General features: G+C 43.6%; 1 protein-coding gene across 3 annotated transcripts in view; it reads left to right on the forward strand.

Annotated features, from left to right (window-relative positions):
• The window catches only part of reep2 (receptor accessory protein 2), a 98730-nt gene that overhangs the window by 21304 nt on the left and 51319 nt on the right, over nt 1-26107 (forward strand). For all 3 annotated transcript variants that reach the window (XM_073067793.1, XM_073067794.1, XM_073067796.1), the window contains one exon: nt 11555-11627. In XM_073067793.1, coding sequence (XP_072923894.1) covers nt 11555-11627 — 73 coding nt within the window. The remainder of the gene's footprint in view (nt 1-11554; nt 11628-26107) is intronic.

Here is a 26107-nt window from a genome sequence, read left to right on the forward strand (position 1 = left end):
ATTGCAAATGTCACTCCACTCTTCAAGAAGGGAGAGAGGCAGAAGAAAGGAAATTACAGGCCAGTTAGTCTGACCTCAGTGGTTGGGAAGATGTTAGAGTTCATAGTTAAAGATGTGGTTTCAGTGTACTTGGAGGCACGTGATAAAATAGGCCATAGTCAGCATGGTTTCCTCAAGGGAAAATCTTGCCTGACAAATCCTTTGGAATTTTTTGAAGAAATAACAAACAGGATAAACAAAGAGAATCAGATGATGATGTGTACTTGGATTTTCAGAAGGCCTTGGGCAAGGCGCCACTCATGAGGCTGCTTAACGAACTATGACCCCGTGGTATTACAGGAAAGATTCTAGCATGGATAAAGCAGTGGCTGATTGGCAGGAGACAGAGTGGGAATAAAGGGAGCCTTTTCTGGCTGGCTGTCGGTGACTAGTGGTGTTCCACGTGGTCTGTGTCAGGGTCGATTCTTTTTACGTTATATGTCAAAGATTTGGATGATGGAATTGATGGCTTTAAGTTTGCAGACATTACAAAGATAGGTGGAGGAGCAGGTAGTTTGGAGGAAGTAGGGAGGCTGCAGAAGGACAGATTAGGAGAACGGGCAAAGAAGTGGCAGATGAAATACAGTATCTGGAAGTGTATGGTCATGCACTTTGGTAGAAGAAATGAAAGGGTTGACTATTTTCTAAGTGTAGAGAAAATACAAAAAACTAAGGCACAAAGGCTCTTGGGAGTCCCTGTGAATTATTCCCTGAAGGCTAATTTGCAGGTTTAGCCTGTAGTGAGGAAGGCAAATGCAATGTTAGCATTCATTTCAAGAGGACTAGAATATCAAAGCAAAGATGTAATGTTGAGACCTTATAAAGCCTTGTGAGGCCTCACTTGGAGTATTGTGAGCACTTTTGGGGCCCCTGTTCTTAGAAGGGATGTGCTGAAGCTATAGAAGGTTCAAAGGAAGTTCATGAAAATGATTCCAGGATTAAACAGCTTGTGATATAAAGAGTGTTTAGTGGCTCAGGGCCTGTATTCGCTGGAATTTAGGAGAATGAGGGGTGACCTAATTGAAACCTATCAAATGATGAAAGGCATTGGTAGAGTGGATGTGGAGAGGATGTTACCTATGGTGAGAAAGTCTACGACCAGAGGACACACCTTCAGAATAGAGGGGTGTCCTTGTAGAACAGAAACGAGGAGGAATTTCTTTAGCCAGAGAGTGGTGAATCTGTGGAATTCGTTGCAACAGGCAACGTACATAAAGTCTTTTTATGTATATACAAGGCAGAATTTGATAGATTCCTGATTGGTCAGGCCATGGGGGGGGGGGGGGGAGGAACGGTGGGGGTGGAGGGAGGGGCTGGGAAGGCAAGAGACTGAGGCTTAGAGGATGGATCAGTCATGATAAAATGGCAGAGCAGATTCAATGGGCCAAATGGCCTAATTCTGCTCCTATATCTTACGGTCTTATGGAGTTCTATTGTTATACTCCAGGTCCTTACTATTGTGCTGGTAAGTTTTTGATAGTGCAGAAGGACAGTTAACTGCAAATTTCAAAACAGATGATTTAAGTCCATTTTCCCACCTAACTCTGATCATCTGTAAACTTGGGTATATTATTTTCATGTTCTTTAAACGTCACTAATCCAGTTCAGAAATAGTTCAGAACTTGTTCTTATTCTTGGTGCAGTCCAAATGACTTTTGTCCAAATGTATTTTGGGGAGATGGTCAAAGGTTCTGAGATCAAATTTTATGTCAGAGAAACAGACAGACAGACAGACAGACAGACATACTTTATTGATCCTGAGGGAAATTGGGTTTTGTTACATCCGCACCAACCAAGAATAGTGAAGAAATATAGCAATATAAAACCATAAATAATAACCATAAACATGTATACAATATACATCCTGAAATGCTTTTTCTTTGCAAACATCCACGAAAACAGAGAAGTGCCCCAAAGAATGAATGACAGTTAAATGTTAGAACCCCAAAGTCCCCCCCCAGCTTCCCCCTCCTACGCACAAGCAGCAGCAAGACAACACCCCCTCTCCCACCAGAAAAAAAACGCTCATCGGTACCATCACCAAGCCCAAGCGTGTGCTGAGCAATAGCAAAGACACAGACCAAAGTTACCCCAAAAGCTTCGCATTTCATCCGAAATTCGACAACCCACAGGTTCTCTCTCTCCCTGGCAAGGGAGAGGGAGGTGTCCCCCATTTTCACAGCGAGCAGGAGACATAACAACAATCTGCTGGTTTACGATGTTAAAAGTCTGTTTCATCGCTTTTTTCGAGCTCTGCGTTCGAAGATCACAAAGACCTTGGGTCTTCTGGCCCACAGCGAAAGATTTCCCAGCCTCCCCGATGACACACGAGTCTCCTGCCATGACACCAACCCTCATTCTGTCCATCCCCAGACCCCCAAGATCTTAGGCTTCCGAAGGCAAACACTTGGCATGTTGTGGAACCCCAAGAACGGGTCCCATTCCCGCAAAGAAACTAAGCCAGCGTGTAACTCCAGGTCAGGGTCTTCAAAAGAACCCTGAAAGGAAAAATAGAGATATTAAAGATGGAAATAGAGCTGTTTCCGAAGATGCAAGCAAAGGAGTCGCTGTTAGTTGCTGTTGTAAAAGGTGGAGGAATGAAGGGATGGATATATATATAAAGGAACCCAACTTTACCTGGAATTCAGCCTCGATAATGATAGGTAAGAGGTGTGATGCAGAAGGTGTTGGATGAACTGACTAGTTTTAATTTGAATGAGTCACTTTGAGCAGTAAGTACAGACTTCACTGATTTTACAACTGCAGCTCATCAGAATCTCCATTGTATGTTTTTGTTAAATCATACACTATTAAATTGCATTAACTTCTTGTTAAACTATACGCTATTAATAGTCCAACGTGTCATCAGCATTTCTGACGCCACTGCATTGAAGAACATCATAATGTTAAATAGTCAGAGTTTGAGATTAAAAATCTAAAGCAAAACTTGTAGATATTTCTATGCATCTGAAGGACAGAGGCATATTAATCTTACAAATAATATCTGTACTTTTGAATCCTACTGCTTGGTGTTTGAATATTTATCTTTTTTTTACATCGAGTGGCGTTGATATTCAGACTAGTTAACAAATGTAACGCTACTCTTAATTTTTGAGTACTCGTGATTCACATACTGGATGCAGACAGACAGGCAGGGAATTGAGAGATACAGACCATGTGCCAACAGGTGGGATTAGTTTAGAGTGACAACATAACCTGCGCAGGCCCGGTGAGTGGGAGAGTCTGTTCCTGTATTCCTATAAATTGAGATTAGTGTAGGATTATTGTAAATGGTTGGTGGTAGAACAAAAAGCTTGTTGCTTTTCTGTATTACTGTATGAATAAAAGTGCCTTGAAATTCATCACCAGTTGGTAGTCTGCAACACATCAGTAACAGATAGATTGCGTTTTCCAATGACTTGTTTTTGTGTTCTGTGCGTGGTCTGGGTAGTGATGGGTATGGGGTGTGATGCAGCAGGTGGTGGATGAGCTGACTTGTTTCGATTTGAAGGAGTCCTTTCGAACAACCTGCACTTGTTTTGCATTGCCAGCCAACCAGAATCTGCGAAAGTAAAGGTTGCACACTGTTGGAAGATGAAGTCAAATCTAATCTGATAGGCTGAAAAGTGCTGTGCTGCGACTCTACGAAGAATCGTGAAAGGAATGTGAAAAGCAAGGTGTAAGTGCAAGGTCCAGAAAAGAAAAAGCAACAGAAAGTCAGCATTGGTTTAAAAAGCTTGTGCTTTCAGGATCATAGTTTCTATGTAGTTGGCACTGACTTTGTGAGTTTGTGGGATGATGTTGGAGGCAAGTGTTCCAAACCTGCACCAAGGATATCATAAGCACAAAGTACAAAGCAACACGTACAACACGCTGGATGAACTCAGCAGGTCTGGCAGGCTTCGTGGAAATGAGCAGTCAACGTTTCGGGCTGAGATCCTTCATCAGGGCCGAAGAGGGAGGGCCCCACAAAGAAGGTGGGGGAGGGTGAGAAGAAGGCTTTTCACCTGGCACCTACCAGTCTTCTCCTTCCCACCTTCTGTGAGGGGCCCCTGCCCCCTTCCTCTTCGGTCCTGACGAAGGGTCTCGGCCCGAAACGTTGACTGCTCGTTTCCACGGATGCTGCCCGACCTGCCGAGTTACTGCGGCGTGTTGTGCGTTTTGCTTCAAGGATATCGTGTTAAGTCATTGCTGCCACCTCCGCAGTTTCATAGTGGGCTTTATTTTTCCATCTCAGAATCTGTAATCCAAAACCCATTTTCTGTGGGGGAAAAAATTACTGTGCTGTCTTTGACCAATGAAGTGTTTTATTGTAACACTTCCCAAGGAACTGGATACTTCCTTTAGATTGACATTGCTGTGTTTCAAACACAGCCATCCCAATAAGATCCCAGCACATTTTCTTTAGTTGAATGGACGAGCACACAATTTGTGTCAAATATCCAGTAGTTACGTTCATGTTCACAAAAGTATGAAGAATTGCTGTGCAGGGAAACAGAAAGAAGTGACCTGCTGATGAACACCCCACAATGCTGTGATTAGTGACGAATTGTGAGGCAGAATTCCATTCTACTCTGTTGCTTCCATCCAGCACTTTCCAAACAAGTGCACCACACTGCCTTTCTAATCAATGTGGATTATTTGCATGAGCAGACAGTGTTTGCTGCTGAATTGCCGGGCCATGAAAACCCAAAGTTTTCAGCCTGTCGTCACTTTGCACTCCAGAGAGAAAAAAGACTCCTGATGCTAGAATAATTTTGATTTGAGCATTGAATTCCAATAGATGAAATCACTCTTGCTCCACAGCATTCCTAATCCTAGTGTATGTTCAGTAAATTATCATGTTTTGATGCATTTAATTGAATCAACTCAATGGAAAATGTCACAAAAATTAGTATTGAGAACACCACACCAGCATTGAAGTGGAATAAGCAAAATAATGACTGTCTGTGTTGAGCACACAAAGTTCACTTGCTGAGAAAACACAGTATACTTATATTACAGCAGATGCACAACTACAAAAGTTTGTCCCAATAAAAGAATAGAAGGCAGTCAGTGGCGGATGGATCAATCACCGGATGCGGTGCAAAGCGGAGGGCGAACATAAGTGGAGATGTGGAGAAAGCGAACCAGCTGAACAACTTCTTCAACAGGTTCGACAGCTCAATCTTATCCTCACCGCAGAAATCCACACCAGGCTTACTTCCCTCACAGGAAAATAGCCACTCACAGGAGACCTTGCCCACGCCCAGGATTACGGCTGCACAGGTGGAAGGTCAAATGAGGAAGATCTGTACCAGCAAGGCGGCTGGACCGGATGGAGTTTCCCCACGATTACTGAGGGCCTGTGCGACTGAGCTGGGAGAACCACTACAGCGCATCTTCAACATGAGCCTGGAGCAGAGAAGAGTACCCAGACAGTGGAAAACATCCTGTATTGTCCCGGTACCGAAGAAACCACAACCAAAGGAGTTGAATGACTTCAGACCTGTTGCCTTGACGTCGCACGTGATGAAGACCATGGAGCGGCTGATAATACAGAATCTGAGGCCACAAACCAGGCACGCCCAGGATCCTCTTCAGTTTGCGTATAAGGAGAAGGTGGGAGTGGAGGATGCTATCACGTATTTGCTGCACAAATCACTCTCTCACCTAGAGGGGGTCAGTTGTGCTGTGAGGATTACATTCCTTGACTTCTCCAGTGCCTTTAACACCATCCAGCCCAAGATCTTAAGGCACAAACTAACGGAGATGGGAGTAGACTCTCACATGGTGGATTGGATAGTGGACTACTTGACAGATAGACCTCAGTATGTGCGGTTGGGAGACTGTAGGTCTGACACGGTGGTCAGCAGCACAGGGGCGCCGCAGGGAACCGTACTCTCTCTGGTCCTGTTCACCCTGTACACATCAGACTTCCAATATAACTCAGAGTCCTGCCATGTGCAGAAGTTCGCTGATGACACGGCCATAGTGGGGTGTATCAGGAATGGACAGGAGGAGGAGTATAGGAAACTGATACAGGACTTTGTGATATGGTGCAACTCAAACTACCTGCATCTCAATATCACCAAGACCAAGGAGGTGGTGGTGGACTTTAGGAGATCTAGGCCTCATATGGAGCCAGTGATCATTAATGGAGAATGTGTGGAGCAGGTTAAGACCTACAAGTATCTGGGAGTACAGTTAGACGAGAAGCTAGACTGGACTGCCAACACAGATGCCTTGTGCAGGAAGGCACAGAGTCGACTGTACTTCCTAAGAAGGTTGGCGTCATTCAATGTCTGTAGTGAGATGCTGAAGATGTTCTATAGGTCAGTTGTGGAGAGCGCCCTCTTCTTTGTGGTGGCGTGTTGGGGAGGAAGCATTAAGAAGAGGGACGCCTCACGTCTTAATAAGCTGGTAAGGAAGGCGGGCTCTGTCGTGGGCAAAGTACTGGAGAGTTTAACATCGGTAGCTGAGCGAAGGGCGCTGAGTAGGCTACGGTCAATTATGGATAACTCTGAACATCCTCTACATAGCACCATCCAGAGACAGAGAAGCAGTTTCAGCGACAGGTTACTATCGATGCAATGCTCCTCAGACAGGATGAAGAGGTCAATACTCCCCAATGCCATTAGGCTTTACAATTCTACCGCCAGGACTTAAGAACTTTTTAAAAGCTATTATTAATGCTTTTTGAGATGGTGATTTAGATGCATATCATATTTTTTTTACTGAGTTAAGTATTGTATGTAATTAGTTCTGCTACAACAAGTGTATGGGACATTGGAAAAAAAGTTGAATTTCCCCATGGGGATGAATAAAGTATCTATCTATCTATCTATCTATCTATCTATCTATCTATCTATCTATCTATCAATAGGTGCACATAAGGGTTGAGACTATGCGATTAGCCCTCCGCTCTACCCACTTTATACTTAATAATTGTGTGGCTAAGAACGGCACCAATGCAATTGCTCATGACACCGCTGTTGTTGGCTGAGTCCAGGGTGGTGATGAATTGGCATACAGGAGGGAGCTTGAAAATCTGATTGAGTGCTCCCACAACAACTACCTCTCAGCAAAACCAAAGAGCTGGTGGTTGAGGACAGGAGGAAGGAGCCAGAGATCTATGAAACAGCCCTCATTAGGGTCACGCAACACACAGAGAGTGCTGGAGGGACTCAGCAGGCCAGGCTGTCAACGTTACTCTTTTCCATAGATGCTGCCTGGCCTGCTGAGTTCCTCCAGCATTTTGTGTGTGTTGCCCAGATTTCCAGCATCTGCAGATTTTCTCTTGTTTCTCACTAGGGTCAGCAGCTTTGAATTCCTTACTGTTATCTTATCAGAGAATCTGTCCTGTGACCAGCACATAAACGTAATCACAGAGAATGCACCGTAGTGTCTCTGCAAGAAGATTGCATAGATTCGGCATGTCAACAAGATCTTTGACAAACTTCTACAAATGCACAGTAGGGAGTAACCTAACTGGTTGCAACATTGCCTGGTGGGGAAACACCAATGGCCAGGAACTGAAAAGGCTACAGAAAATGGTGGATACATCCCAGTCCATCACACCCTGGAGTCCAGTTACATGGAATGCTGCCACAAGAAAGCAGCATCCATCATCCAAGACTCTGGCTATCCAGGCCATGCCTTCTTCTTGCTACTACCATTAGGCAGAAAGTACAGCAGCCTTAGGTCTCACATCAACAGGTTCAGGAACAGTTCATACCCTACAACCAATAGGTTCCTGAACCAGCGTGCATAACTTCATTCATTGCTACTCACAACTGATTCTACAACCTACGGACTCACGTTCAAGGACTCTTTATAATGCATGCTCTCAGTATTATTTTTGATTTGCATAGTTTGTCTTCTTTTGCAACATTGGCTGTTTGTCAGCCTTTGTCTTAATATACAGTTTTTTAATATAAAATTCTATTTTGTTTCCCTTTGTCCTGTAAATGACCGGAAGGAGATGAATCTATTGGTAGTATGTGGTAACATAGATGTACTTTGATGATAAATTTACTTTGAAGTTTGGTATATGAGGAGCATAAGACCTTCATCGGTCTTTTACAGCAGTGCAGCTACTAAGCTTGATTGATGAGGAAATTTCCCAATCATGTCCATGCTTTCCAGTATTGTCAGTATAAAAAAAACTTTAAAAACAGTCATTCATGGTGATATTTACTGGTTAACATCAGCTGTTCAGTTAATGAGTCAGTCTGAAGACTTAACATCCAAAGGTATGTTGTCTTGCCACAGTTTGTGGAGTTCCTGCTTTAGGGAGGAACTGGATCAAGGTAACACATTGTTCTGTCTGTAAATGTTTAATCCTTGTTTTGGAAATGGTCGTAGTTGATTGTGAAATGTGTCCCAAGAATGTGTTTTCACATTTCTTAAAGTAGTCCCCAGCACTAAGGGGTTAAAATGTAAATGAGGGAAGACATTGTTGACCTGCTTAGCCTGATCATTTAAAATTGGGTACATAATTCTTTTTTTGCAGAGGGTGAAAATCTGTCCTCCAGATGGTGTGAGACTAGATCATCAGTAGTATTTAAAGGGGGGGAAGATATATTTTGAACAATCAAGAAATTCATGGACCTAGCAGAGGAATGAAGCCTGGAGTAGATCAGCCATAATCAAACTAAATGGCAAGGCAGGTGTGAAATGCCTGGTGCTTACGCCTGTGTTAGGAGAATTGAAAAAAAATGCTTCTACCCATAGTGATGATCTGGAACCCATACTTGGAAAGTTGGTGGAGGCAGAAACTCTCTTCACAGTATAACTGGTACCTGAATATGTACTTGAAGAGCTGTAACAATCACAGCTGAAATGTGAGAGATAGTGAAATGTCTCTTTTTAGCTAGCATGGACATGATGGGCTGATTAGCCTCCTTTACAGTGGATCTTTATGGTTCAATGGTACAGTCATCACAGTGCCTTGGTATTGCAGAGGAAGTCAGGCAGATGATAACATGCACAGTATCTGTGACTGTGATGGTTCCACGTCTGTTGTCAAAAGTGTTTCACTGACGAATGCGATGGCATCAAACACTGGAAGCCTCATGGTAGATTGTGTTTGAACTTTGGTTGTGTATGGAGTTGGCATACAACACTGATAAAGTATCGGCTGCTTACAGATCTGTCAGTGATGGTGTCATAGAAGAAGATAAAAAGGGAACTTTGAATATAGGAAATGTTTCAGTACAGCTTTATAGTGCTGCATTCTATATGTGATGTTTGTTCCTTTTTTAACAGATTGCCAGGTTAATTGATCATTCTTTAGGGTTTGCTGTGCTGAACATAGTTATAATAGAGGACGATAATTGCATCTGACGTAATTAGATGAAGAGCCACGAAAACCCATTATCCAAAAGGTTTTTAAAACCCACCATTACAGCTCTGGTACTAAGAATAACTGTCATTTATTGCACAGAATTAGAATCACACCCAATTTAACAATGCAGTTGTTACGAATTCAGCTAGATTGACTGTGTGGAGACTCAGAGGCTTTTTCCCAGGGCTGAAATGGTTAGCGTGAGAGGGCACAGTTTTAAGGTGCTTGGAAGTAGGTACAGAGGAGATGTCAGGGGGTAAGTTTTTTATGCAGAGGGTGTTGAGTGCGTGGAATGGGTCTTTTAAGAGACTTCTGGATAGGTACACAGAGCTTAGAAAAATAGAGGGCTTATGGGTAACCTTAGGTAATTTCTAAGGTAAGAACATATTCGGCACAGCTTTGTGGGCTGAAGGGCTTGTATTGTGCTGTAGGTTTTCTATGTTACTATAACTGTTGTTTACTATAATAATCCAGCAAAAAAAGTATTGCTTATTACGCAGCTGTGTGGAGGAGTTGCTCTTTATTGTAGGTCAAAGATGTATGTGGGAATTCAGAGGAACTGGTTAGCTCAGGGATGGCCAATCTATGGCACATGCACCAAAAGTGGCGCATTGGATGATCAGAAGTGGCGCATTGCACCCCAGTGATAATAATAAAAAAGTAAGCCTACTCATGCAAAAAGTATTAACCAAAAACCCATTTGTAGAAAAAAATCTATAACAGGAACTCAAGTAGCTTAGAGCTAGAACTGGGCTTTACTGAGAATAAATCTAAAACTTAGCAATAATTTTTAGCGATTTTTGTTATTTCGTGCACTTCTTTATGTTACCTTCTTTCACATTAATCTATTTTCAATTTTTAAAAAATGATCAATGAGTCAAACTAGGAAAGAAGGACTTTTGTTCTGCAGTCGTTCCATAACTGTTCAATACACGTTTGATACTTGTTGATACTGGTTGAGCCAATAGGCTGGTCCTGGACTTATTTCCGCTTGGAATAATTTACTTATTATTATTTATTTATGGTTTATATTGATATATTTCTACACTATTTTTTGGTTGGTGCGACTGTAACGAAACCCAATTTCCCTCGGGATCAATAAAGTCTGTCTGTCTGTTTGATCCTGAGGCGCCAGGCGTCTGCACCAGCGGTGTGTCGCAGGTTTTTGCCAGTCAGTTTACAATTGACACTCGTGCGCTACGGAGTTGTGCTTTGTTCGTCCTTTGTGAACATTTGCAGTTCTGTACTTTTTTGAAAATTAAGCCTTGTTTTTACATTCAGTTACTCATCACAGTGCAAAAGAAAAGCAGGAAGTGATAGTAAGTGTGAATTCAATGAACAGTGGGAAAATGAGTTCTTATTTATAGCGGGTCCATCATTGTTTGTGAAAACACTTTCCCACATAATAGAAGACATGATCTTAACAGACACTATAAAACAAAACATCAGACTGAAATAGAAGGAAAGCTGAAGCTAGTGCTTGGGTCTGAGTTACGAAACGAATATGTGATTAAGGAAAAGGAAGAAGACAAAATATATTTGTTAGAAGTCTCATTAAGGTAAGTAATATAAGACCGTAAGATATAGCATCAGAAGTAAGCCATTCAGCCCATAGAGTCTGCTCCACCATTCAATCATGGCTGATCCAATTCTTCCAGTCATCTCCACTCCCCTGCCTTCTCCCCATACCCTTTGATGCCCTGGCTAATCAATAACCTATCTATCTCCGCCTTAAATGCACTCAATAACTTGGCCTCCACAGCCGCATGTGGCAACAAATTCCACAGATTTTCCACCCTCTGACTAAAGTAATTTCTCTGCATCTCTGTTCTAAATGGACGTCCAATGTTTATCTTGTTTTTATATTAAATCAATATGTCATGTAAAAATGCTAAAAATGTCTATATTAACATATTTTTACAAGAATTGAATGGGGTACAAGAGTTGTATGGCACATCTGAACTCTTGCGTGAAAAAATTGACGCATGGAACGTAAAAGGTTGGCCACCCCTTGAGTTAGCTCATTCTTCTTTACAATTTCTCTCTTTGTGATTGCCTGTTTCCAAATGATCTATCTCACTGTCCTGCAGACTCGATCGCAGGTTGACATTCTTGTCTGCATATCTATTTTTTGAACAACTCGATTGTCTCATTTCATCCACTAATTGTAATGTTATATTCCCACAGGCTAATATTCGGCACTCTGTACCCTGCGTACTCTTCTTACAAGGCAGTCAAAACGAAAAATGTTAAGGAATATGTGAGTAACTTTGATTTATTATATTGGAAATGGTTTCATGTATTGTAAGTAAGAGGGCTGAGGAGCAATGAAGTCTTGGAAGCTGATTTGCTCTGTGTTTGGATTTGTATTATTGTACTTCAGAGAGGGAAATGTGAAAAGCCAGGTCATCTCATGCCTCATCTGTTCATGCCAGGAGATTATTCCAGAATGAATAACAGCCATGCGTAAGCAATGTAGCCCAGAGGAAATGCATGTTTACAGTGCTGGATGGGATGCCAATCTATTGGGTCGTGGATGATTACACGTTTCTTGAATATTGTGGAGCTGAACTTACCTGGGCAAATGCAGAGTATCCATCCGTACCTGCTCTTGTCCCTTGAAAATGATGGTGAGGCCTTAAAATACTAGACAGTGCTTCACACTGCAGCCCACCCAACCTCAGACCTGCTTCGGACTTTATATGGCTGGTCCAGTTGAGTTTTTGGTCAATAGCAGCAGGCAGGAAGATGAAAGACTTCATTTGGAAATGATACTAAATATCCAGGGTGGATAGACTCATTCTAGGACTTTCTTATACTGCATTTTGCTGCGTCCAGGAATGGGCTGCATTGTCTGCTGAGGAGTTGCAAATAGATTGAACATTGTGCGATGATCAGCAAACATCCCCACCCCTGACTTTAACCTCTGATGCGGAGGATGGAGATGCTTGGGCCGAGGCCGTTGTTCTAATGAACTCCTGCAGCGGTGTCCTGGTGCTGGGATGAGTGACTTACAGAAATGGCAGCCATCTTCCTTTGTGTAAGGTGGGACCACAGTCACTTAAAGTGCTAACTCTTGCTGCCCACTGACTTTTGTCTTGCATTGTCCCCAAATGCTACCTTGCTCTCAAGAGCAGTCGCTCTCATTTCACCTCTAGAATACAAGTGAAGCCTGGAGCTGAGCAAACCAGACAAAGGCCGTTTGGTCATCAGTGAGAAGGTAATTGGCGAGTCAGTGCCATTTCACAGCACTGATGGTGATACCTTCCAATATTTTGCTGAGATGAGGAGCAGACTGATAGGACAATAATCAGAAGGATCGGATTTGTACTGAAGATTTGTCACACGTGCAGTGAAACATACGGTGACATGCATAGAGTCAAATCAAACCAGCTAGGATTGTGGTGGGCGTCTCTCCAGTGTCAGCAGCTTCTGGATCCAACACAGCAAGCCCTCGACTTACTAACTTAACCGGAACGTCTTTGGAGTGTGGGAGGAAACCAGAGTAGTGGAGGAAGCTCTCACGGTCATGAGGAGTATGTACAAACTCCTTACAGACAGTGGCGGGAATTGAACCCTGATCTTACAGCTGTCACTGTAAAGCGTTCCTCTAACTGAGGACCTTACAAGTTTTAAAGTTCTATAAACTAAGTATTGAGGGCAACCTTACAAATTTTAAAGTTATATCAAGGCCAGTGTTGAAACTGAACTGCAACAGCTTCACGAGAAAATTGGCCAGTTTTGGTCTTCATGTTCTACATCAGGGACAATTATAGACAATAGAGAATAGGTGCAGGAGTAGGCCATTTGGCCCTGCGAGCCAGCACCGCCATTCAATGTGATCATGGCTGATCATCCACAATCAGTACCCCGTTCCTGCCTTCTCCCTATATCCCTTGGTTCCGCTATCTTTAAGAGCTCTATCTAACTCTTTCTTGAAAGCATCCAGAGAATTGGCCTCCACTGCCTTCTGAGGCAGAGCATTCATAGATCCATAGAGCATTCCATAGAACTCTCTGGGTGAAAAAGTTTTTCCTCAACTCCGTTCTAAATGGCCTACCCCTTATTCTTAAACTGTGGCCTCTCGCTCTGGACTCCCCCAACACTGGGAACATGTTGTGCGCAGTTTTCATTGATTCTGTTTACTGTAGTTGTTTGTTGTAGCACCTGCGAAGTGCTGGAGGAGCTCAGGAGGTCAGGCAGTACTTATAGAGAGAAATAAACAGCCAATACTTTGGGCTGAGGCTGTCCAAAGCGAGAAGAAGACAAAAGGAAAGGAGTACAACCTGACAGGTGATAGGCGAGACCAGATGAGGGGAAGTTGGGTGCCTGCAGCTGGGGGGGCGGGGTGGGGAATGAAGCTGGGAGGTGATAGGTGCAAGAGGTTAAGAGCTGAAGAAAAGGAATCTGATAGAGAGGACACTGGACCATGGGAAAAAAGGGAGGGAGGTGGTGGACAGGTGATGAGAAGAGAAGGGCTAAGACAGGAGGCAGAATGGGGAAGGGAAGAAGAGAAGGAGGAGGGATGAGAAATTACTGGAAGTTAGGGAAATCGATTTTCATGTCATCAGGTGGAAGGTTACCCGGATGGAATATGAGGTGTTGCTCTTCCCAACGTGACCATGGGCTGACATGTCAGAATGGAAATATGAAGTAGAATTAAAATGGGTTGCCACTGGGAAAACTTGCCTCTTGTGGCAGGTGGAGCGAAGATTCTCGATGAGGTGGGCTCTCCCAATCTACTTCAGCTGTCACCAATATCCCTTGGTTCCCTATCTTTAAGAGCAACGGATGCAGTAGATGACCCTGACAGGCTCACAGGTCACTTCACCTGGAGGGTCTGTTTGGGTCTCTGAATGTTGGTGAGGGAGGAGGTGTAATGCTTCAAAGTTCAAAGTAAGTTTATTATCAAAGTAGATGTATAGTACATCACCATTACACTACCCTGAGATTTGTTTTCAGAGCAAACAGAAACACGACAGAATCAATGAAAACCATGCACAACCAATGTGCAAAAGACAACAAACTGCAAATAATAAAAGAAAAAAAATAAATAAGCAACAACTATCAAGAACATGAACTGTAGAGCCTTTCAAAGTGAGCCCATAGGTTGTGGGGTGAGTGAAGTTTTTCCCTCTGGTCCAACAGCCAGATGTTGAGGAGTAATAACTTTTCCTGAACCTGGTGCTGTGGGATCCTATCCCTTCCTGACAGCAGCACTGAGAAGAGAGCATGGCCTGGATGGTGGTCTTGTCCTGCTTTCAGGGATAAGTGCCGGGAGGGAGATCGGTGGGAAGAGACGAGTGAGCAAGGGAGTCCACATAGAGTGTGATCTTTGTGGAAAGTTGGGGGGGGGGGGGAGTGTTGATGGAAGGATGATTTTGTGGTACAATCCTGTCGAAGATGGCAGAAGTTAGGAGAATGATTTGCTGAATGTGTGGACACTGCCCATCCACTGTATCCATGCCTGTTATATTGTGAACTAATTGTATATAATAGCAATATATATGGAGAAGGCAGTCAACTTGATTAAAACGTAGCATTATTTTGGGTCTTGATGTCACTCTTCACGTGTGTTTGTGTGTGTGAGTGGGAGAGAGAGAGAGGAAAAAAGGAAAGAGTTTGATGGGAGAGAGAGATGGAATTGATTTTCCCATTGCCTATCAACAAATACCAGAGAAAAGAAATTAATCATAAGTTCCTGACTGGAGAACAATGTAAATTTCCTCAAAGATTTGGATGTTGAATAAGCTGAGATCTGTTGGACGCTGCCTGTGCCAGGTATCCTGTATTCCAGCCTCTGCCATACCTGAATCTACTTACAATATTCTCACTTTAACTGCACATCTTGTGATTCAAGTGGTGGGAACTACACGGAACTGACCCACGCATGTATTCTATTTACTCATGATCTGACTAAATAACTCGAAGCACGAACTGCAAGAATTTGGTCATCTCTGTGCTCGTTTTTATTAGCAGATATTTAATAGAAACAAGTTTGTATTCTAGAGGGAAAAAGTAAAGAACATGCTTTTATATGGAACTCAAATTTCAAAGTAAACTTATCATCAGAGTACATACATTTTCTTGTGGGCATTTGCAGCGAATGCAAAGAAATAGAATGGAATCAGTGAAAAAACACACGTGACAAAGACAGACAAGCAACCAGTGTGCAGAAGACAGCATATTGTGCAAATACAAAACAGAAAACTAATAACAAAATGGCAACAAATAAATAAATAATGATCAAATAAACAGATAAATAAATAAATAATAATGAGGACAAGAGTTGAAGAATCGTTGATGGTGAATCACAACCACAGGTTATCCACTGGGTTTCAGAGTCCCAGTGGTTGAAGAGTAATTACTGTTGCTGAACCTGGTGATGTGAGACCTAAAGCTCCTACATCTCCTTCCTGATGGCAGCAGTGAGAAGAGAGCATGGTCTGGATGGTGTGTGTCCTTGATGATGGATGCTGCTTTCCTGGAGATGTGCTCAATGCAGGGCAGGGCTTTACCTGTGACGCACTCGGCCATTTCTACTACATTTGTCTTTTTCCATTCAAGGGCATCGGTGATTCCATAATAAGCCATTATCTAACCAGACTGTTTATCTTCACCGTGAATCTATAGAAATTTTGCCAAAGTTTTAGAAGACATGTCGAATCTTTGCAAACTGCTAAGAACAGTGCAGGCACTGCTGTGTCTTCTTCATAATTGCAATTACATGCTGGACCTTGGACAGGTCTTCTGAAACGATAACACAGAGGAATTTAAAGTTGCTGACCCTCTCCACCTCTGATCCCCCAATGAGGACTGGCTCATGGACCTCTGATCCCCCAATGAGGACTGGCTCATGGACCTCTGGTTTCCTCCTCCTGAGGTCAATAATCAACTCCATGGTCTTGCTGACGTTGTCTAAGAGGTTGTTGTTGTGGCACCACTCAGCCTGATTTTCAATCTCTCTCCCTGGTTTTTCACCACCTGTGATTTGGCCTACAATAGTGGCGTCATCAGCAAACTTAAATATGGCATTGGAGCTGTGCTTAGCCACACAGCCAAATGCATAAAGCAGCAGATCAGAGGGCTAACTGCTCAGGCCTGTGGTGCACCTGAGCTGAAGGTGATTGTGGAGGAGATGTTGTTGCCATTCCAAACTAACTGGTATCTGCAAGTGAGGAAATAGAGGATCCAGTTTCACAAGGAGATACTGAGGCGTGGATCTTGAAGCTTATTGATTAGTTTTGATAGTGATTGAATGCAGAGCTTTAGAAATGAAGAGCATCCTGATGTATGCACTGTCCAGATGTTTCAGGGTTGAGAGAAATGCCAATGAAATTGCATCTGCTGTTGGCCTCTTGTTACAGTAGGCAAATTGGAGCAGATCCAAGTCGTTCTTCAGGCTTCAGAATATCGTGTCTCCAGAATAGATAAAGTCCCTCCATATTCAATGGATGACTATGATGCAGCAATTATGCAGTTGCTTGGAACATTGTAGTTAGTCAGAAATTCTGATTTTTTTAACTCCAATTTTGTTCTCATTTTTTGATTTGACGGTGATACATGGCAGCTAGGGAATTCCTTCTGAAATAAGAACTCTAGAGCCAGATTCAACACTCAAGGAATAACTTATTTATTTGTTCATTTTATTCAAGAACCATCAGTAAGTACTGTATTAGTACCCAAGTCACTGCTCAAAGCTTTGGGCGTAGAATTATTCAGGAGAGACTGCTTTTACTGGATGCAGTGAGATATTCATTTCCTTCTGCTTTTAGTAAAAAAAACCCTTAACTTTTGTTTGCAAAATATTTTTCAACATGAATTGTAAGATCATTTCTATCCAGCCCATCTTTTTGGACATGCGGCTCTAAAGTGATTTATCAGTGGATGTCAGCTTTTTTTTTAACTTCAGCAATAACCTTTATTCAGAGAATTAAATACAAGAATACAAAAAAAGAGCATGGCCTACTTTACATTCATGGCATGATTCAGTCTAGATGTTTACACTATCATTCAGTCTATCCATTCGTAGTGTTAGCATTTCTTATGTGCAAAGCATCATTACCACACTTTGGATAATACAAACTTTTGAGAAGCCGGACACAAAAAATAATGCCAAAGATGGGAAACAGCTAACAGATGCCAGTGGTTGGTGCCTCACTTTCTACACGTTGATTTACAAATAGACGAGGTATAACTGGACTTTCTTTAATGTTCAGTTATTTTACACATCTGATGGCAATGCTGTTAGTAGGGACAGGTTAATGCATTTAACCTTTCTTCACAAATTCAATACAGGCAAGAGATTAAATTAATCCCCGTACAAGTGAATACATTTCCTAATGGCATCAATCCACTCAACGTTCACTGTCTACTGAAGGAAAGCACTGAAAATGTAAATGTGGCCTCTTAGAGTTGAAAGTGGTGTCAGCAATATATTATTGAAGATTGCTGCATAAATTGCAATGAAATAGAAGAGATATATTGTGTTTTCATTGGTATTTGACATTTTCTTTCTGCAATTCAGTGTGACTGCTTCACAGTGCAGTAGAGCAGTATTCAAACCCAACGCAATACTTGGGCATTAATCAATAGTAGTCCAATTCAGCAGTACAGCTGAGAAAAGAAAACCTGAAGATGGAGTTGTGTTGATCACTTAACTGGGTACCTCACTTTTACTTTATGTTATAAAATATTTAACCTATTTATTTATAAATCCCAGCATTTCCTAGTACAGCAGTGAAATGTTACCATGTGCTCCATAATTCTCAATATTTCACACAAGATTTAACAAAATATTGTGTCTGAAAATAGTCTTTATTGGAAGTGTGAATCATCTTGACTCCAGCAAGTTACTTTCACTGCTGCTGTGCAGATTCAAAATAATTATTGCCATGATGAAGGATGCTGATAAGTTTTAGATTTTTGTTTTATATTCATCTAAGACAGAGGTTCCCAGTCTCTTTTATGGACCCCAGGCTGGGAACCCCTACTATAAGAGATATGCAAGCTGGCATTTATCCTATCATTCAGGTAGGCACTGTTAAGCTACTGTCATTGACAGGTGAATTCCTTCTGTTGAAGACTGTTAGCCATAAAGGCATCCGTTAGTCTCGAGAGACCATGGAAAGTTTCCAGGGCGCAGGCCTGGGCAGGGTTGTATGGGAGAGCGGCAGTTGCCCAAGCTGCAAGTCTCCCCTCTCCACGCCACCGCTGTTGCCCAACGGAAGTCGCAGAGCAATGTGTGGTTAAGTGCCTTGCTCAAGGACACAGCACGCTGCCTAGGCTGAGGCAGCTAAGAGGCGTGTTTAAGACAGGTTTGTATACAATCTTGCTCTCAGAGCCTGTGTGCCCTTGCTTGTGACAGTGGAAGAGCAGGGTGCCTGGTGTTGCTAGTAGAACTGCTGCCTTGCGGCACCATAACCCGGATTCAGCCCTAAACTTGGGTACGGTCTGTGAAGAGTCACTCCCCGTTCTCAGCTGTGCTCCCTGAGACAGTGTGGGTCTCCTTGCATGATCTAGTTTTCTTTTATAAGACACTTTCAAGGACACTTCATCTGACGTTCTTGATTTTATTACTTATTAGTTTTTTTAAATTATTATTTCTTCTTTTTGAATTTGCACGGATTGTTGTCTCCTGCACTCTGGCTGAACGCCAAAGTTGGGCAGATTTTCATTGATTCTGTTACAGTTATTAATCTGTAGATTTATTGAGTATGCCCAGAAGAAAATGAGTCTCAAGGTTGTATATGATGACATATTTGTACTTTGATAATAAGATTGACTTTGAACTTTGAAAAGAGACAAAATTAATACTTGTCAACCAGTCACACTACATAATATACTGCTGGAGGGAAATATCAGATAGCTTTTCCAGTCTCTCTTTCTTGTGATCCAGCTTAAGAGAAGATCGCCATTTGCACCAAGAATATGCCCCTCCTTGTACCCTTTTAGCAAATTTAACATAACTTTTACCAGCAACACACGCAAAATGCTGGAGGAACTCAGCAGGCCAGGCAGTATGTATGGAAAAAGAGTACAGTCGATGTTTCAGGCCGAGACCCTTCAGCAGGAGTGGAGAAAATATGCTGAGGAGTAGATTTAAAAGGTGGGTCGAGGGGAGAGAAACTCAAGGTGATAGGTGAAGCCCTAAGCGGGGGGGATGAAGTAAAGAGTTAGGAAGCTGATTGGTGAAAGAGATGCAGGGCTGGAGAAGTGGGAGTTCGATAAAAGAGGACAGAAGTCCGTGGAAGAAGGAAAATGGGTGAGGGGCACCAGAGGGAGGCAACAGGTGGGCAAGGAGATAAGGTGAGAGAAGGAAAGGGGGATAAGGAATGTTGAAGGGGGGGCATTACCGGAAGTTTGAGGAATAAATGTTCATGCCATCAGGTTGGAGGCTACCCAGACGGAATTAAAGGTGTTGTTCCTCCAACCTAAGTGTGGCCTCATCACGACAGTGGAGGAGACCGTGGATGGACATATCGGAATGGGATTGTGAATGGGTAGCACTGGAAGATCCCACTTTTTCTGGCGGGGTGCCAGAGATAGAGACAGAGAGATCGACAAAGGGGAGGGAGTTGTTGGAAATGGACCAGGTAAATTTAAGGGCAGGGCGGAAACTGGAGCTAAAGTGGATGAAGTCGACATGTTCTGCATGGGTGTAGGAAGCAGCACCAATGCAGTCGTCAATGCAGCGCAGGAGAAGTACGGGACGGACACCAGTGTAGGCTTGGAACATAAACTATTCTACATACCTGGATTATACCTCCTCCCATCCTGTTACTTACAAAAACGCTTCTCTCAATTCCTGCATCTGCTCTCAGGGTGAGACTTTTCATTCCACAACAAAGGAGATGTCCTCCTTTTTCAAAGAAAGGGGCTTCCCTTTCTCCACCATCAACTGCATCTCTTCCATTTCATGCACATCTGCTTTCACCCCATCTTCCCGCCACCCTACCAAGGATAGGGTTCCTCGTGTTCTCACCGAACACCCCGCCAGCCACTGCATCCAGCACATAATTCTCTGCAACTTTTGCCATCTCCAATGGGATCGCACCACCAAGCACATCTTTCCCTCCCCCTCACTTTCTGCTTTCTGCAGGAGTCGCTCCCTGCATGACTTCCTTGTCCATTTGTCCCTCTCCACTGATCTCCCTCCTGGCCCTTACCCTTACAAGCAGCAAGTGCTAGACCTGCCCCTACTCCTCCTCCCTCACTACTGTTCGGGGCCCCAAACAGTCCTTCCAGGTAAGGCGACACTTCACCTGTGTGTCTGTGGGGGTAATAGACTGTGTCCGGTGCTCCCGGTGAGGCCTCCTGTATATCGGTGAGACCTGACGTAGATTTGGAGACTGCTTCGCCAAGCACCTACACTCCATCTGCCAGAAAAAATGGAGTTTCCCAGAGGCCACCCATTTTAATTCCCATTCCCACCTTTGGTAGGAATTCAACACCTTTTATTTTGTCTGGGTAGCCTTCATCCTGATGGCATGAACATCCATTTGTCAAACCTCCTGTACTGCCGCCCCCCCTTCACCATTCCTATCCCCTTTTCCCTCTGTCACCTTATGTCCTTGTCCACCGATCGCCTCCCTCTGGAGGTGAATCCTCCCCCCTTTTCTTTCTTCCATGGCCTTCTGTCCTCTCCCCCTTCTCCAGCCCTGTACCCCCTTCACCAATCAACTTCCCAACTCTTTACTTCATCCCTCCCCTTTTATGTTCCATCTATCACCTTGTGTTTTCCTCTCTCCCCTCCCCCACCTTTTTAACCTACTCCTCAGCGTGTTTTCTCCGGTCCTCCAGCTGAGTAACACCAGCATTTTTTTGTTTTTGGTGCGGAGCTCCCAGTGCCTCTTACCACCGCACACTCTGAGACTGTAGCTCACCACACTGTCCTAATGAATAAAGCTACACATGACTTTAAAACAGTACGCCATTTTCTGAATGGGCACACATTTATCAGTTTTCACTGATATGATGAAAGGTTAGAAGTACATTTGCATACTGTTGGCACTTGGAATGTGCTCCCGCAAGTCACCACTATGGTGCGCTTACAAGAACTAATTTACAAGTAGTTGAAGTAAGTAATTTGACAGTGGAAGTTTAAAACAAAGGGTGGAAATAAGATCAAAGCCACAGTTGACCACGACTAATTTTACACCTTCTAACGTGATTGTGCAGGAAGTTTATAGTAAAGGGAACAGGTTCAACTGATGTGATTCCAAGCCTTCCATATCCCCATCTCTGTGGCTGTAGCCGGTTGAGATTGCCTGTGGACATCTGATTCTGAGGGTTGTCATGTCATTTACTTTACGTTTTATGGCCTCACTACATCCAAATGTCAGTAACCTAATAAAAACCCAAGCTCGTCATGGCTTGATTTTCTGCATCTATTTGATTTTCTGCATCTATTTGATTGGGAGTACTAAGAGTTTAAGTCAAAGACTCATAAACATGACGTGGGGATGGAATTTAATGTAGAAGCAAAACATGAGATTGTCAGCACCTGCTCCTGAATTTATTATAATGATTCTTTAATTCACTGTTGAATTCAAAATGTAGTACATTCTTTCAAGTCTTAGCAGTTAAAACATGCAAAACTCTGGGACTGATTTTATTTGTGATAAATACTGGTCATTTTCAAGTAAACAATTCTTTGTGAATGTGTAGTTGAATTTTCTGCAGGCTAATTATCTGCACTGATTTACGGGACATGGACGGTGCTACCACGCCCAGCGTTTGTGGCCTTTCCTTACTTTCTTTACTTGAGAAGACGTTGGAGAGCTACCTTCTGTCCGGAAACGTAGAGGAGGCTTGACCCAAAAGCAGAGCAGTGGAGACGATTCAGCAATGAACAATAACTTTCGAGGCATACTGCAAAATAACAAGCCACCAAGAGTCACAAAACAAGAGAGAACAAACACTAAACACCAAAGACAACAAGGTAACTGAAGGCTAGGATCACTGGTTGAGGCTGGCTGGTCCAATGGGAGAACAAGGGCCGTGGATGAGAGCTGGGTTTAAAGAGGCTGTGCGTCATGAGTTGGAAATGGGTGGCAGGTAACTCCTGTTAGGTGGGTGGAGACTGAGAAGCGCCTGACAGGACCCCGCCCCTATGGTGACTCGGGATGATCCAGATTGGTCCAGTGGAACTGCTCAATGAGCAACGGGATCAAGATGAAGCTGTAGGGCTCTCAAGACCGCTCCTCGGGGCCGTACCGTTCCCAGTCAGCCAACTACTTCACACGTCATCCACGATGACATTCATCCATCAACTGTGTACACTGGACCACCCTCCACCACCCTAGGGTCCAGAGGTGCAGGCTCAGGTGACTTGATGCAGGTCACATGGAAGGTTTGCAACATGTCTTGGAAGATCTTGTGAATGATCTTGGAAAATGGCTGGACTGTTGGCAAGTCAGAAAGGCATCGCTAAGTATTTGTAGTGGTCAGTGCCTTTGTCCACTCATCCCCTGGCAGGTGCAGATCAGGTTGCATGTGCTCCATAGATCCAGGTTAGTGACGACCTGGGCCCTGCAGAGTGTTTCTAATGTGTTATCTATCAAGCAGAGAGAGTAGCTGTTCTGAATGGTGATCAATGCAGTGATGGATAACCCCTTCTTTATTTTTGACAAAGAAGAGTCCTGGACGAGCTGGGGACTGGAAAGGTTGAATGAGGCGCTTTGGCAATGTAGTCTTTCATGGTTTGGGTCTCAGGAGGGGAGAGGGAGAATAGATGATCTGGAGGAGGGGGGATGGCCGGAAGGGGGTCGATCGTGCAGTTGCGTCAGGTGGGTGCTGCTTCCCTTTTGAAGGCAAGGCTAAGTCGTGGTGTTCCTGTGGGAGTTTGGTAAGGTCGAGAGCTTCCTCTGTCTCCATGGGCCTTCAACTCAGCAGTGAACCTGATGACCAGTGAAGTGAAGGTGGAGAATGGAGAGCCAGGGGTAACCCAGGTTAAGGGCATTGCTGGAATCCACCAGAACCTTGTGTGTGTGAAGGGCCGTCGGTGTGTGGAGGAGGACAGAGAGTGTGAGTCGGACTATGGTGCTGGAATGAGAGGTTGGAGAGATCTTATCAGATTTGAGCCCCCTCGTCTCTACCTGGTTGTGTGATTTCACAGACGCAGTGGGCATTTGACGTGTGGGTGATCAGTACATGCACAAGTTATTCTCCACTGACGCTCACACTTTTGGGTATTAAGGGAGATCTCCCTCACTGCGAGGGTTCTGGAGGCATTGCCAATGAGGGTCCTGCAGCCTGAGATGGTTTGAGAATGGAACCTGGGGCTCTGGCTGGTGATGTACAGGGCTGTTTCATTCAGTAAGACGCTTGTCAGTATGGAAGGCCAGTGATGAGGCTCATGAGGTCAATGGGCATTTCCCAGGTAGATATCTCATCTTTCAAGCGCTGTAAGAAGCTGTGATGGTAATGGGTCTACAGAGCATCGGCATTCCAGCTACACTCTGCTGCAAGGGTCCTGAATTTTATGGTGTCATCCAGCACTGAGCCTGAGGCCTAGTATCCGATCCACCGCCTCCCTTCCACTTTCTGGATGGTTGAAAACCTGCACATCTCAGCAGTGAATTCCTCATTACATTGGACAGCAAATTTTTTTCAAAAGTGTGACTTCCTCAGAATTTTTTTGTGATTATAATAGACTGCTTGATGCTGAACACAAATATAATTTCAGTATAGAAACAGGAAATTAACTTTTATTGAATATAATGCGTTTAATTGCATAACGGTGCTGACGCTTTGCAATAGTTCAACTGAGGTTTTGTTGATGATTTTCATTTGTACTCAGTGTCTGAGGCTTCTCACTTGTGTCCAACAATAATCAGCCAGCATTGAAGGATTCCAGTTGCCCTAATAATGTTTCTCCATGATCGCAGTGTCCTGGTGAAACCTTTCATCATGCTTGTCACTGACAGTGCCAAGATTTGCAGTGATGAAGTCTAAATGGAAATGCAGAAAATGAATCTTTAGAGACAGTTGCACTTCGTGGTCCTGTATGCTTGAAGCGTGTTGTCAACCATCTGCACGTAGATTGGTACTTTTTCAACAACATCCTCGAATGCCTTCCATGCTGTCTTCTCCGGTCCCACTAGAACTTCTTCAAATTGCCTGTCTTTGATGACTTGTTTGATTTGTGAACCAAAATAAAAATGTCTTCCTTAATCTAGCTATCAGTTATTCTGGGAAACGGCAGTTTCAGATATTGAAGTCCTTCGTGGAAATGTTTGTGCCTGGTGCCGTCTTTAACCCTGTAGTTCTGCTTTTGGCTTTGACAAACACAAGTCTCTGACCAGGTCACTTAACTCAGATTGAGTTATCTGATGAGGCTCACTTGACAGAAAGGATTCAAAATCTGCATCAGTATCAGTGTTATTTTCCATACCTGGCTCGTGCATCGTGGCATCTTTGTCTGCCTCCTCTAGACTTGGAACTGGAAGATTATCGTCATGCAGCACAGATCTCATGGCTGAGGGGACACTGGGCTATTCTTGTTTTTAGCAGAGAAACCAGACAGACAGAGGTAGTAAACACGAGGAAATCTGCAGATGCTGGAAATTCAAACAACACACACAAAATGCTGGTAGAACACAGCAGGCCAGGCAGCATCTATAGGGAGAAGCACTGTCGACGTTTCGGGCCAAGACCCTTCGTCAGGACTAACTGAGAGGAAAGATAGTAAGAGATTTGAAAGTAGGAAGGGGAGGGGGAAATGCAAAATGATAGGAGAAGACCGGAGGGGGTGGGATGAAGCTAAGAGCTGGAAAGATGATTGGCGAAAATGATACAGAGCTGGAGAAGGGAAAGGATCGTGGGACAGGAGGCCTCGGGAGAAAGAAAGGGGAAGGGGACAGAGGTAGCCGTTTGTCACGTGTTCCTTCTGCTCTTGCCATTTCATTGGGACCGTGAACAGCACTGATTTCCGAGTACAACTGAGCCAAGCGCTAAGATCACAGCACGTGTTGTGGAACAGATGTGAGGAACCCAAGCTTTGCCTTGTTCGCCAATTTTACACCTGAAGTAGAGCTCATAAGCTTTCTTAACAAGAGGAGTCATGCTCTGTCTTTGAGATTTAAGAGTATACCTGCCACAAATATAACAGAAAGTATTGTGGCTGTTGCAACAATGGTGACACATTTTGTTATCACAATCACTCCTGAAAATACAATTACTTGATTATAATAGGGACACACAATATGCTATACACGTGAAGCATGCACATCAACGTAATCACATACTGATGTGATTTCTCAAACTTCTAGTAATTGCCCCCTTCTCCATTCCCCATTCCCAGTTCCCTCTCTCACCTTATCTCTTTACCTGCCCATCACCTCCCTCTGGTGCTCCTCCCCCTCCCTTTCTTCCATGGCCTTCTGTCCTCTCCTATCAGATTCCCCCTTCTCTAGCCCTGTATCTCTTTCACCAATAGATGTCCCAGCTCTTTATTTCACTCCTCCCCCTCCCAGTTTCACCTATCACCTACAATCTTGTTCTTCTTCCTCCCCTCCCCCCCACCTTCTTCCTCTGACTTCTTATCTCTTTTTTTCTGGTCCTGATGAAGGGTCTCAGCCTGAAACATTGACCGTGTACTCTTTTCCATTGATGCTGCCTGGCCTGCTGAGATCCTCCAGCATTTTGTGCGTTACTTGATTTCCAGCATCTGCAGATTTTCTCTTGATTGTGATTCAACATTTTATTTGACTTGAATTATCAATTAAAATAACAACT

Source organism: Hemitrygon akajei, chromosome 15 (genome assembly GCF_048418815.1).
Source record: "Hemitrygon akajei chromosome 15, sHemAka1.3, whole genome shotgun sequence".
Classification (NCBI taxonomy): domain Eukaryota; kingdom Metazoa; phylum Chordata; class Chondrichthyes; order Myliobatiformes; family Dasyatidae; genus Hemitrygon; species Hemitrygon akajei.